At 36.7% G+C, this 15,201-nt stretch overlaps 1 protein-coding gene across 4 annotated transcripts in view; it reads right to left on the bottom strand.

The window, feature by feature from the left end:
• Window positions 1–1,228: 1,228 nt before the first annotated feature.
• Window positions 1,229–15,201, bottom strand: part of TRAF5 (TNF receptor associated factor 5) — a 56,541-nt gene continuing 42,568 nt past the window's right edge. For all 4 annotated transcript variants that reach the window (XM_078156329.1, XM_078156328.1, XM_021007852.2 and 1 more), the window contains 5 exons: window positions 14,993–15,067; window positions 8,411–8,503; window positions 6,845–6,985; window positions 5,001–5,169; window positions 1,229–4,213 (listed from right to left, as the gene is read on the bottom strand). In XM_078156329.1, coding sequence (XP_078012455.1) covers window positions 3,636–4,213; window positions 5,001–5,169; window positions 6,845–6,985; window positions 8,411–8,503; window positions 14,993–15,067 — 1,056 coding nt within the window. In that variant the 3' untranslated portion in view covers window positions 1,229–3,635. The remainder of the gene's footprint in view (window positions 4,214–5,000; window positions 5,170–6,844; window positions 6,986–8,410; window positions 8,504–14,992; window positions 15,068–15,201) is intronic.

The following is a 15,201-nucleotide window of genomic DNA, read 5'->3' on the forward strand; positions in this document are numbered from 1 at the left end:
TATTCCATTTGAGTCATTTGTTCAGCCACTCCCCAAGTGATGGGCACCCCTTTGTTTCCAGATTTTTTTTTTGCTCTAACAAAAAGGCCCTATTCTGAATATTTCTTATATATGACTCTTTGCCCTCTTTTTTTGGTCTCATTGGGTTAAATGTTTATATTTCAACTGCTTTTTGGTATTGTTTTTGTTTACGTTATTGAGCATTCTGTGTATTATTAGTTTTGCTTACTTGGCTCTACCTCACTTCATACAAGTGTTTCTTTGCATTCTTCATATTTTCCATTTTTTATCAAATATAGCAACGTTTCATTACATTCATGTACTGCATCTTCTTTAGCTATTCCCTAGCTGATGAGAATCCACATTATTTTCACTTTTTTTCTGCCACAAAAAGTACTACTACAAATATTTTGGTGCTACTCTCTATGTATCTTGTGTTCTATCTACACAGGACTAGTCACCATGCCCTTATGTCAATAAGCATTTATTAAATTCTTACTATGTATCAGAGACTGTGCTTAAGAGCTGGGGATAAAAAGGCAAAAACGGTATTTGCCTTCATGGAGCTCACAATCTAATGGACAAGCTTGTGGTCACATGTCCTGAGCTTTTCTACCTCTGTTCCTTTGTTCATTCCTATCTTATGCCTGTAATACCACCTGCTCCCTTTGGATTTCTATCCATTCTTTAAAGCCCAGTGCAGCCCACCTCTTTTGGGAAGGCTCCTCTGAATCAATTAGCTAGTAATGACCTTCATTTCATAAAACTTTTCATATCTTTCTCATGTACTTTTGGTATTGTTTTTACACATAGGTGAGCTCTCAATTCAATAAACATTAAGTGCCTACTATGTGACAGGCACTGTGCTAAGCACTGGGAATACAAAGAGGTAAAAGAGTGTCCCTGACCTCAAGGAGTTTATAATCTAATGGGCAAAACAACATGCAAACACATATATAGAAAGCAAGCTGCATACAGGATAAATGGGAAATAATTAACAGAGGGAAAGCACTGGAATTAAGAAGGGTTGGGGAAGGCTTGCTGTACAAGTTTCCTCATCTGTAAAATGAAGCTACTGGACTAGATCTTTGAGGTTCCTTTCAACCCTTTATCTTTGATTTCTATGAACTTTAGTGAAGCGAAATACATTTAAAAATTTACTTTAAAAAATTAAAAGTAACAACTGTTCATAACTTGGATGGATGGATAAAATAAACACCTCAATGGATTCATCTTTTTAAAAACACAGGTCACTTTTAATTTTGTCAACAAAAATGATAAGTTTTCTACCACAATTATTTTTACATTTTAATCACTGATTAATGGCAGTTTGAACCAATAAACAAATCAGTTCAAAATCAGACCTTTTATACATAGTTTGATGAAAATAAGAGCCTTTTGCAAACGCTTAAGTTTTTTACTTTCCACTAAACCCATTATAAACATGTTTTCATGACCCTTCAGAACTGTGGCCTAAAAAAATGATAAAAAAAAAAACAACACTGAAAATCATCATAAATAATTGTAGCCACCTGGGCTTAATATGAATAAAAAATAGCAAAATGCTTTCAAAGTCTGTCTGAGAGCATCTGTTCACATTATAAATCCACAAACACAACAAAATTCACCAGAAGTTACAGAGGGATTCTTCAGTGAAAGGCAGTTGTTTACATATGTCTTTGTAAATAGTTTGACCCTTCTGAAAACTAACTGCTTTATAACTCATTTCAACATCTTAATGTTTTACAGGAAGTGACAATGGTTTCCATCAGTCTCAGAAGATATTTGCACAGTTGATATTTTTTAAAGTTGATATTGCAGTTATTATTTAGTAGACCATTATTACCTTTATACCACTAAGATATTTACCTTCTAATATTAATAAACTATCTTTTGCATGCAATATTGTCCTTTACATGCACTTGTAAAAACAAACAGATTTTTAAATAACATAAGAAAATATTGCATATGACAACAAGGTTATAGGGAACATTGCAGTTTACCAAAGTGTCATTCTTTGGCAGAAGGAATAAATACTCTTTCCACTATATCCAGATTTGTATCCATACTCTTAGAACCACACATGTGCATGAGAACTTTATCCTTTCCATTCTACACAAAGTTCCTGTCAGTAATATGTCTGAAATAATTAAGGATGATGCAAATAAGTTTTATTCATTCCTATTATGGCCACTTTCATATATTAATAACTGACATCTATATAACATTTCAAAGTGTGTCAAACACTTGATATATATTATTATTTCCACCTCCTACCAAGCCTGTGAGGTAGGTGCTACAGGTATCATCCCCATTTTGCAGATGAGGAAACTGAAGCTCATAAAAATTAAATTATTTGCCCATAGTTGTATAGCTGATAAGTGTCAGAGTTGGTATTTGAACCTAGATTTTCCTGACTCCAAGTCCAATACATAGCCATTATACCACACTTTGAATTGCACAGTCCTCTCAAAAAATGTATCACTTTTTGAAATCAGTATTTGATAGGTGTACTATCTTTAAAACAATTTCAAAGCCCAAATGACTGATCTTTCATTTTCAAGTCCTTTTGGAATCTCCTTATTCATTTTCTTCAACACTACTCAAATGGATCTATGATCTCATCTAATGAGGCATACAATCCATCCATGCCTTACCATCCTGTGATACTATTATCCATGTCTACCCAGAAGTACGCCACAAAGAATTTCACTCAATATGCTGGGGATCTCCATGGCTTTCTCTTAACACTGTAAGGATACAAGTGGAACACATGGACTGCCCATTGATTATCCCTGGCTTTTGCCACATGACCAGACCATCATTATCCTCACTCTTTTCTTCACCATACAAATTTTTCCCAGTCTCACAAGTAATTCAGCTGGGTGTTCCAAAGTCTTTCTCATCCTACTAACCTGTAGATTCTTAATCACCAACTAAAGGTAATAATAAAATCCTTTTTCTTTTACAGAGGCTAAATATTAGCTGCACACACCTCTGTATCACCCTATTTTTGTGCTTTTCAGCATCTTTTTTGCTCCACCCTGGGAAAGAAGGACAAATATTCAATCTATTTACCTTTCTTCCAGTAGGTTTATGCTACTATGCTTATAGATTACTGAAGAGCTTCACAAAAATTTTAATAGAGCCCAAGTAATCATAAGTTTAGCACACTGTCCAAAAGGGTCTGGTCCTAGTTAGATACCTTAGACCTGCAGTAAAATCACTTGTTAATGAAATGCATTTCTTCAGTTGCAGAGTCAGGTCTAGAGACACATTTTTATCTTATCATCATCATTAGTAACACCAACAACAAACACAAAGATACAAAAGTTCCTGCCCTCAAGGAACCCACAATCTAATTGTATAGAAAGGTATATACATCAAAAGATATACAACAATATGAAAGAGAATAGGGTGAGTATTCTAACAATCAAAATGGGGCATACATTCAGCCTACTGATAAGAAAAGACAAGCCAGAATTTGGGCATTTTTATATAGCTTTAAAATATTAAACCTAAACACATTTCAGTAACGGGTTGAAATACAGCTTACTATGGCAATTAAGTCTGACCTTCACTACTGTCAGCCCAAGAGCTTCTTTCATCTTAACAACAATGAATCTTGTTACTCTTTACAGGTCCTCAAGATCAGATAGATCTACAACCACTTTCATAAAGAGGGTATCTTCTTTGATGTAGGTGTTCTTGGTGTTCTCCAGAGTGGAATGTGCCACAAAGCGAGGACAGCCCGATGCAATGTTCATCTCTCCATCAGGTCTTTTAAAGCTACTGCTATTGGGGTCAGCCTTGAAGATCTCTGTAATGTGGTTCTTTTTTCCACTCTGATCCAAAAGCATCATGGTAACTCTCTGCTTGAAAGGCCACTGCAACAATGAGTCGAATTCCCCTTTCATCACAACAAAATACAGGGATAAATGTGTCCCTTTCCCTGACCCATCTCCATTCAAGTAAGCTCTTGCACAGAGTCGGTAGCCACAGCGGCTGGTGTAGAAAGGCTGGCTGAATATGGACACTGTGCGCCCTTCTGTTGCTTCTCTTTTTTTCATCTTGTAATCCGTCACCTTCCATATCAATTTGCCATTATAACAAGTGCCTTCTAACATTTTAAATCGCTCTTCATTTTTATTCAGCTGGGCTTTGTGGACATTAATGTGGGCATCATGTCTGTTAGTTTGGCCTTCCAACGTGACTACAAACAGAAAAGAATGCCAAATGTCCCTTTAGATAAAGCTGCCATTACAATTCATCAAAATATAGTTATCTGATCCTGAAATCTAACACAATCAACACGAACTCTATGTATACAAAGACCACAAATGGATAATTTAAGTTCAAACTTGTTATAAAAAAATTAAAAACAAAACAAAAACTTCTGCTTATTCACTGTGCTATAGAAAGTTGGGTATTGAGAGGACTGTGCTCAAGACTCAATCAGCACAGCCTGTGTAAGCTGATTGCCTGAAGTTTTGTATAAAGAACCCAAAACAACCATTTTTTTCTATCTTTTATATGGGCATCTGCCACCCATCATCCACTTTATCCCCTCATTTCTGGCTCCCATTTCTTCATCCACTGGCCTTTTATAGACCTGTGGAGGCCACCTATAAAGATCTTGTTTTTTTTAGAATACTGCTCAGTTTCATGAACATCAGATGCAATACATCTTATATGTTTTGCTTCTAATCATAGTTGGGGACAGTAGTTTTCAATTTGTCTTGTCAAGTGTTTAATTGTTTCTAATAATAATAACTACCATTTATATAATGTTTTAAGGTTTGTAATGTGCTTTAACATACATTATTATTTCATTTGATCCTCACAATTACGCTAGGAGGCAGGTGCTATTACCATCCCCATTTTACAGTTAAGGAAATTGAGAGAATTCTGCCATGTAAATGCCTCTGTTTCATAAATCTACAGTAACTTGGCCCCAATTTCCAAAACAGCCAAAAGCAATCAATAAAATATCAACATACCCAATCTCTGGTCATAGGTTTCCAGCAAAGTGATCTTCTGCTTTATAGTATCAATTGTATTCATCAAAGGTCTTAGATCAAATTTGTTTTGCTGCTGGTTAGCCGCCTCTAGTAACTCCCTTACTTGTGTTTCCAACCAAGCAGATTTATCAATGTGACTGGCAAGAACCTTCAAGTGTAATAAGGTTCATAAAATTTGAAAGAGAGAGAGAAAAAAGAATTTCAGCCAATATTCCAGGTATATCCCATTTCCTTGGACAGGTTTTACTGCCATCATCTATATCCCACAAAAGTATCCTTTTCTACAAAATAGCTCACATTTATAGCATTTTATATGTGTAATATAGTTTGTTCTTTATATCAGTTCTGAGGGTTAGATAGATAATAGATAATTTGTAGAAGAGGAATTTCAGAAGCAAAGGTTAAATTGCTTTCCCATAGGATAAAGGCTAGTAAATGTTTTGAGCTTGAGCTCAAATCTAACACTATTTTCATTATACCATGCACCTTCTGTCTAGTAGATCAGCTAAATTCAGTTTTACAGGTAAACCATTTTCTTTAATCTTCAAAACTACTCAATGTCTTATCATTATCATGATAAATGAAACATTCATAATTCATTAATACTCATAATTTCCAAAGTAACCCTCCACCCTTCCCTCTCTCCCACCCCCACCCCATACTTCCATTCTATCCATTAACAGTGCTAACAATAGACAGAAACTAAGACAAATGGATCACAATATGTAGAGCTAAAAGATATTTTGGAGACAGGGGTGAGCTGGCTGTAGCATACCTCTGTCTCCAAGGTATCTTTCAGCTCTACAAATCATGATTTTTGTCTTGTTGATTTTCTAGATTTAAGAAAGTCTTAATGCTGATTAAACTTAAAGTACATGTGAATACTTTTTAAATATTTTCCATAAAGCCCTGTTGTTAAACATTTATTAGCACACCTCTCTATCTCTCTATAAACTTGCTTGAGTTCAGCAGGAGTGCAGTAGAAGACTCAGGGAATGAAGTCATCACCAGACTGGGGCTTGACGACTTATTAACTAATAATAACAACTTGTACTTATGTTAGACTTTAAGGTTTGCAAAGTGCTTCCCCTCTATTCACATCTCATTTAAGCCTCACGGTATCTCTGCTCTGAGATCATACAGTCCAAATTCCTTATTTTAACAGATGAAGAAACTAAAACCTAAGTGTGCCCTTTCCTGCCTAGTCAGGCATACCATCATCATCTATACCCCATGGAAGTAGGGCCCACGGTATCAATGGCTCTCAGATCTAGGGCTGGGGAGAAGAAAGAGAAGCTAAGAGAAATGTTCAATAATAAATTTGAAATATTAAGCAGAATGATGTCACTGAAAACTTAGAAACCTCAGAACTTTTTGCTGAAATCTCTAAGAAACAGGCAGATATCTTAGCCTGAGCTGGGGTAGGAGGAGAGGCATTGTCAAACACCTCTGAGTTGATGGTTTCTGCCTAGTGGTTGGACTACATTTAGACCTATATATAAACCAACTTCTGAAATGTTTTCATATATCATATACGTTATCATGATAAATTCACTATACATTGGGAGTTTATTAATAATTTACTGATATTTGTAAATTTCAATGTCATTTTAACTTTACTTTAGGGATTTTGGAAAGACTATAACATTTTCTTTCCAAAGGAATTAACTTTACTTTATGGACTGCACAACATAAAACTACATATCCTTGCAGTGACTCTGAGATCAAGAGAATATTAGTGGTCCAATAGATCATAATAGTTATTACCAAACTTTATATGCAAATGAGAGGAAAAAACTGATCTTGGATGGTTAGTATCTCACCTGGGTATTTGCCAGCAAGTTACCATTTTTGCCAAACAGTTGTACAAATTGCCTAAACTCCTTTTCAAATTTCTTCACAGTTTCACTTAACTGCTGAATTTTACTTTCCTTTAATTCTAAGTTCTTGTGCAAGTCATAAATCTAATAAAAGAAATTAGAATAGGAAAAAAAAGGAGGTCATTTAAAAATACATAATTAAGTTAAAATAAACAGTGTATAGCATTAGGGGGAAAAGGCAGTTTTGTAAAGTTCCTTAAAATTCTATAAGATCTCAAAAAAATTTTATCAGCTCTTTTTTTTTAATTTAACCAATGATATGGTAATATAGCACATCTCATAGCAATGACCATTAACCGAAAGAATTGTAAGACTGGTACTAACTTTATTTATTCATTCTGTATGTGTTCAGGGAATGACCACCATATAAAATTGCTACATGAGGTGCTACGTGGCATACAAAAGCACAAGACAGAGTCCTAGTTCTCAAGAATGTTTATAATCTAGATAGGCATGTAATAACAATAATGCCTTATGTTTGTGTAGCACATGTTACAAGCACATTCCAATAAATTTCATTTGATCTCCCCAACCTTGTGAAGTAGGCACAATATTATTTGTTACCTCCATTTTAGTGATAGAAAAAACTGAGGCTTAGAGATTAAATTATTTGTCGAAATGTATACAGGTAGTTGAGAATGAAGCTGGGTCTTGAAACCAGATTTTTAATTTGAAGTCCAGTGGTTTTTCCATTATACCATAAAGTACACAAAGCAATCAGAAAACAGTTACAAAGCAGCACATCTTATGCCATATTACCAGCAATTTGTTTTTAATCAGTTGCTCGCAGCCTGATTTCATTTAGGCCATATTTAATTTTGTGGAGATTTACATGCCTAGTTTGAGGCTGTATCAGATAGTAATACCAAACTTATACAAAGTGGAAAAATTCTGCACCATTCCTAGTGATACAGAACGGTGTTTTTGGAAGATGAAGCCCCATGGACCTGCACAGAACTAAACCTGGCTAATCATGTCATTCAACTGTTGACTTTTCAAAGGAAGAAACTAAAACCTAACAAAAACCCTGCAAATTTCATAGTTCCTTAGATGTCTTTGCTGGCAGTGTTAGTATTGGCTAGCATTTATATAGTGCCTTAAGGTTTGCAAAGCACTGTAAGTTCTTATTTGATTCTTAAAACATGACTATCAGATAAGTTCTATTTTTATTTCAGTTTTACAGATGGGGAAACTGAAGCTGAGAAGGAAAGTGATTTGCCCAAGGTTATACAGCTGTCTGAGTCAGGATTTAAAATTAGGTCTCCCTGACTTCTCCAGTGCTCTTACCCATTGCATTGCGCTCCCTTGCTATCTGTGCTGCTTCATAATATGTAAGGATGACATGACATAAAAGCATTTGTCTTTTTAAAGTATGAACAATTACTTCACAGAAAATCATCTGCTTCCAGTTAGCTAATATTGATGTACAGTAAAATACAAATATTTAGGGATTTTAAAAAAGGAAGGTAAATCCTATTTAGTTTTTAAAAATTATACTTTAAAGTTTACCTGTTCTTCTAATCTGCAGTTCTTTTCTAAAACCAGGAGCATGTGTTCTCTTAAAGCAGAATTCTCATGTTCCTTAAGATTTACCCTTTTGTCCTTAGTAGCAAAAATAAAAACACAAGCAGTCAAAAAGCATGCCTCAGAAATGGGAAAATAGGGACATTTTTTATTAAGGCTATCTTAATATCTTTGCACATTTTTCAAGAATTTGTATATTTACTTGCTTTAAATGCAGGGTTCCCTTCCAGTTCCAGAATTACATGACAAGAGGGGTGGAGCCAAGATGGCGGAGTGAAAGCAGTGACTTGCTTGAGCTCTCCTCCAAACCCCTCCAAATACTCATAAAAATGGCTCTAAACAAATTCTGAAGCAGCAGAACCCACAAAAAGACAGAGTGAAACAAATTTCCAGCCCAAGACAACCTGGATGATTGATCAGAAAGGTGTATTGTGCCGGGCTGGGAGTGCAGCTCAGCACAGCGTGGGCACGCAGGCTGCAGCAAACCTGGAGCAGGCCTCAGAGGACTGAACCGTGGGCAGCTGTGGAGATTTCCGGACTCCTCAATCCACCAATGGCAAAGACAACTTAGAAGGTCAGTGGGAAAAGTCTGTTTCTGTCGGTAGTCAGAGAGGAAGGCGGGGTTTCAGCTCCATTCCCCAAGAGCATGGCCCTGGAGGGGGGCAGCTGCTTCCCGAGCTTCTGGCCCACAGACTGAGGGGGAATCCAGTGGCTGATCAGAGAGGGACTGCAGGGATCTCTTTGCCAGTGCTGAGGCAGGAATCTCTTCCTTTGCCCCTGTTTGGATCTGGGTCACAGTTCTGGGCTGTGGTGCTAAGGGTAAGGAGGAACACTGGCGTGGTAGAACTTGGAGTGGCTGTGGAGAGGAACCCTTCCTCACAGTTACAGGACAGAAAGGAATACTTGTGGTCACAGGCCAGGAAAGGAGTAAACACCTCGCCCCTTATCATACCACCTTGGAAGAACTGAAAATTTACAGGTCCCTACAAGTATCTCTGAAAACAGCTACACAAACCCCTGAAGCTTGGGACAATACATTCTCCACATTGGAAGCAGACTCTTACCTTAACAAAGAGTTTAAAACTCAAGTAATTGGCTGGGATCATGAGCAAGCAGCGTAAAAAGAGTCAGACCATAGAATCTTACTTTGGTGAAAAAGAAGATCAAAATACACAACCAGAAGAAGACAACAAAGTCAAAGCTCCTACATCCAAAGCCTCCAAGAAAAATATGAATCAGTCCCAGGCCTTGGAAGAGCTCAAAAGGGATTTTGAGAAGCAAGTAAGGGAAGTAGAGGAAAAACAAGTGATGCAAGAAAATCACGAAAAACAAGTCAACAGCTTGCTAAAGGAGACCCAAAAAAATACTGAAGAAAATAACACCTTAAAAAATAGCCTAACCCAAATGGCAAAAGAGGTCCAAAAAGCCAATGAGGAGAAGAATGCCCTAAAAAGCAAAATTGGCCAAATGGAAAAGGAAGTCCAAAAGATTACTGAAGAAAATACTTCCTTAAAAATTAGAATAGAGCAATTGGAAGATAGTGACTTTATGAGAAATCATGACACAGTAGAACAAATCCAAAAGAATGAAAAATTAGAAAACATGTGAAATATCTCATTGGAAAAACAACTGACCTGGAAAATAGATCCAGGAGAGAGAATTTAAAAATTATTGGACTATCTGAAAGCCATGATCAAAAAAAGGCCTAGACATCATCTTTCAAGAAATTATCAAGGAAAACTGCCCTGATATATTAGAACCAGAGGGCAAAATAGAAATTGAAAGAATCCACAGATCTCCTCCTGAAAGAGATCCCCAAAGGAAAACTCCTAGGAATATTGTAGCCAAATTCCAGAGTTCCCAGGTCAAGGAGAAAATATTACAAGCTGCCAGAAGGAAACAGTTCAAGTACTGTGGAAACACAATCAGGATAACACAAGATTTAGCAGCTTCTACATTAAAGGACCGCAGGGCATGGAATATAATATTCCGGAGGGCAAAGGAGATAGGATTACAACCAAGAATCACCTACCCAGCAAAACTGAGTATAATCCTTCAGGGGAAAAAATGGTCATTCAGTGAAATAGAGGACTTTCAAGCATTCTTGATGAAAAGACCAGAGCTGAATAGAAAATTTGACTTTCAAATACAGGACTCAAGTGGAACATGAAGAGGTAAACAGGAAAGAGAAATCATAAGAGACTTATTAAGATTGAACTGTTTACATTCCTGCATGGAAAGATGATATTTATAACTCATGAGACCTTTGTCAGTATTAGGGTAGTTGGAGGAAAAAAATTAAATGTATGTATGTGTAGATAGATAGAGGGCACAGGGTGAGTTGAAGATTAAGGGTCATATCTGGAGAATAAAATTAAGGGATGAGAGAGGATTATACTCAGAGAAGAAGAAAGGGAGAGGTAGAATGGGGTAAATATCTCACAAAAAAAACAAAAGAAAAGTCTCTTACAGTGGAGGGGAAATGGGGGAAGGTGAGAGGAATGAGTGAATCTTATTCTCATAGGATTTGGCTTAAGGAGGGAATAACATACACATTCAATTGGGTATGGAAATCTGTCTTACCCTACAGGAAAATAGGGGGAGAAGGGGACAAAGAGCAGGGGATGATAGAGAGGAGGGCAGATTGGGAAAGGGGTAATCAGAAGCAAACACTTCTGAGGAGGGACAGGGTCAAAAGAAAGAACAGAATAAATGGGAGGGCAGGATAGGATTAAGGGAAATAGAGTTAGTTTTTCACAACATGTCTACTATGGATGTGTTTTGCATAACTGCACATGTACAACCTATATTGAGTTGCTTGCCTTTTCAATGAGGGTGGGTGGGGAGGGAGGAAGAGAGAAAATTTGAAACCTAAAATTTTAAAAACGTATGTTTAAAAAAAATGTTTTCACATGCTACTGGGAAACAAGAAATATAGGAAATGGGGTACAGAAGTCTATCCTGCCATACAGGAAAATAGAAGGGGATAAGAGAAGGGGAGAGAGATAGAAGAGAGGACAGACTAGGGGAAGGGATATTCAGAATGCATGCCATCTTGGGGTGGGAGGAGTGGGGAGATGGGGTATAAATTTGGAATTCAAAAACTTGTGGGAGTGAATGTTGAAAGCTAAAAATAAATTTATATTAAAAAATAAAGGGTTAAAGAAAGTAAAAAAAAACAGAATTACATGACAATCTAAAAAACAAATTCAAAACTTTCTGAAGAATGGGGAGCACTCTTTGGTACTTTAAGGAGGATGCAGCTGCTAGTCCTCCAGTGAATGATAAGGTGGGTCCACAAGTATTGTCAAATAGGATATTGTCCAAATGGGATCAGAGGAAAAAGAGTAGAGTCCTGGTGGTTTCATGACTTCCTGCTGAGGGAAACTGGAGCATGCATCTGTGGGTGTTGTAACAACAGAGATCATCTCAGGAATGGTCAAAAAAGATGACTGTTATTTACTTTTGGTAGCTTACATAACTACAAGTGTAGATGGAACCTAAAGTATTGCCAAAGATTATAAAATCTTGTTAAATACAGCAGCAACACTAGTAGTATTTTTAATCACTGCTGCTCACTGAAGGCAGGAGACACAAAAGAGAAGCAATGGGACATAAACAGCTGGTTAAGAAAATGGTGTCTGAAAATGTGATTTACATTTCTGGATTACAGCTGAAAACAGACACAATAGACAGATGCTACAATGTAGGAGGACAAATAGCTATTAAAATACCCAGACGTTCATAGAAAACAAAAAATAGAAAAGGAGTTGGGGTAAAATGAATGGCTTCAAATATCCATATATAGATGCATGCAGTGTAGGCAATAAGCAAGATGAACTATGGGTCCCAATGTAAAGAAGCATATTTGATCTCTTACTGCTACCAGTAAGATTTTGTGAGATGAGAAACATTATTGTAATGTAGATATGAATGGATACAGCATATTCAAAAGAAAAAAAATAGTTACTAGGTGATATCGGAAGCATCATTTACTAAGGAGGTAACTTGTAAAGTTACCAAGAGTCAGAGAGGCAAAGCATGGTGGAGATCATTTGGGTGAAGGTCACTGTAGACATATATAAAAGGAGTTTTATTATCTGAGTATATTATAGACCACATGGGCAGAAAGAGGAAGTAGGTAAGTTTAGCAAACAGATCACAAGCCTGGCACAGAGACAAGAAATAGTAATGATTGTTGTTCAGTTATTTCAGTCATGTCCAACTCTTCATGACACCTTATGGGGTTTTCTTGGCAAAGATACTAGAATAGTTTGCCATTTCCTTCTCCAGTGGGTTAAGGCAAACTGAAGTTAAATGACTTGGCCAGGGTCACACACCTAGTGAGTGTTTGAGGAGGAATTTGAACTCAGGTTTTCCTGACGCCAAGTCCATCCCTCTTAAAAACGGATTTGAGCTCAGGTCCTCTTGACTCCAGGCCCAGTGCTCTATCCCCTGAATCACCTAGCTCCCTCAATTATCCAGGTATCTGTTAAAGACTGGCACTTCTCTCTGTCCCAAACACAGTAGCCAATAGCTTCTTGACTCATCTTAATGAGGATCTTGTCCTTTAAAAGGCAGAGGAATTAACAAGGGGGAATGCCATTTCTATCTCTGATTCTCATCACCAGGATGGAAAGCAATCAGGTAGAGGGGGGAATGAATTTGTTCTTTTTGACTGCAGAAGACCAGAATAGGAGCAATGGGAGGAAGCTGTAAAGAAACAAATTTAGGCAGGTAAGGAAAAACTTCCTCCTATGTTAAGCTATCCAAAAGTTGGCTGTCTCAGTGGGAGTCTTCAAGCCAATGCCATGTGACCGCTTGTCAGACATGCTCTGTAGTAAGGACTCTTTTTAGTTTATAAATTGGACTAAATTAGAGTCTCTTATAACTTTGAAACTCTGTGAATTTACCATAATATGTGACAATCTCAAAAGACAAAAGTAAGTTCTCCAAAGGGGAAGATAAAAAGATCTGATCATTAAATGGCATGGCTAACTAAGGATTCTCTTCCTTTTCCTTGAGGTCACATGCCTTTGGTACAACATATAGCTGCACTCAATTCTCTATTATCTCCAAAAATTTCTTATCTATGTAGTGGATGAGATCCATCAAATTTGTAGTACCAAGAGCCTGGACACTCTTCTTTCATTAGCTAGCTAATGTGTGCACAAAGAGTACACCTTAATTTAATTTTCAGCTCAAGTTAACTGCACACAAAAAAACCACAATATATTTCCAATCCAAAGGGAATGATTTGTAGTTTCTCTTTGTGATTACTGCTTCTAATTAGAATACATAAAAAACCAAACATAATATTTATACTCAAACTTGAAATAAATCAGCCATTCTCTTTTAGAGCTGACATTTTGAACAGCAGGCTCTATCAAAAAGGGATCTCTGAAATTGTTTTCTGTACCTGACCCCTACCCTAACATGTCATCACAACCAGGGACAATTTTTTAAAGCAGTAGGCACTGATAGCTAAGGCTTCCACTTACCACATTTCAATGGTTCTTGATGTTTTGGATGATTTGACTTTTTTTTTTTGCGCTTAATAGTATTTTATTTTTTTCCAATTACATGTAAAGATAATTTTAAACATTCATTTTTGTAAGATTTTGAGTTCCAAATGTTCCTCCCTCCCCAAGACAGCAAGCAATCTGATATAGGTTACACATATACAATCATGTTAAACATATTTCTACATTAGTCATGTTGTGAAAGAAGAATCAGAACAAAAGGGGAAAACCACAAAAAACAATAACAAAGTGAAAACAGTATGCTTTGATCTGCATTCAGACTCCACAGTTCCTTCTCTGGATGTGGATAGCATTTTCCATCATAAAGCTTTTGGAATTATCTTGGATCATTGTATTGCTGAGCTAAGTCTACCATAACTGATCATCACACAATGTTGCTGTTACTATGTATGATGTTCTCCTGGTTCTACTCACTTCACTCAGAATCAGTTCATGTAAGTCTTTCCAGGTTTTTCTGAAATCTGGCTGCTCATCATTTCTTATAGAAAAACCAGTACTCCATCACAACCATATACCACAACTTGTTCAGCTATTCCCCAATTGATGGGCATCTCCTCAATTTCCAATTCTTGGCCACCACAAAGAGAGCTGCTATAAATATTTTTGTGCATGTGGGTCCTTTTCCCTTTTTTATGAGCTCTTTGGGATATAAACATAGTAGCGGTATTGCTGGATCAAAGGGTATGCACAGCTTTATAGCCCTTTGGGGGATTATTTGACATCTTATTATTGTTTATTTGATATTGTAATAGAAATTATTTCAGGAAAATTTATATTGTACACATGGGAATCAATTCATTGTAAGAAACTCAAGAAATTTCAGAAACACTGGAAGAACTGGAATCAAAACTGTGAATGACTATCATTGCTATATTCCCAGAACTTTAAGAGATTATTCTGGACCTTAAAGGGAAACCTCAGTTTTTAGGCTGCATACAAAAATACCATCAAGGACTGTGAAATAAATTGCACAGTAGTGGAGGGGGGCAGGGAGGGCCAAATTAAAAAACATTTATTTCCATACCTTTACAGGACAGCCATAATGCTTATAGGGGCATTCTTGTTCCACCTCAGGACACACAGTAATATGCTCATCAACCTGTGAATATGAACAGTCCCAAGCTGATTCAACATTACTGATTCAACTATAATCAGTCAGTCAATCAACAAGCATTTATTAAGTTACTATGTGTCAAGCTCTGTGGTCCCTGCTAGAAATACAAAGAAAAGCAA

The sequence above is a fragment of the Phascolarctos cinereus genome, unplaced genomic scaffold, assembly GCF_003287225.1.
Source record: "Phascolarctos cinereus isolate Bilbo 61053 unplaced genomic scaffold, phaCin_HiC Scaffold_5;HRSCAF=322, whole genome shotgun sequence".
Classification (NCBI taxonomy): Eukaryota; Metazoa; Chordata; class Mammalia; order Diprotodontia; family Phascolarctidae; genus Phascolarctos; species Phascolarctos cinereus.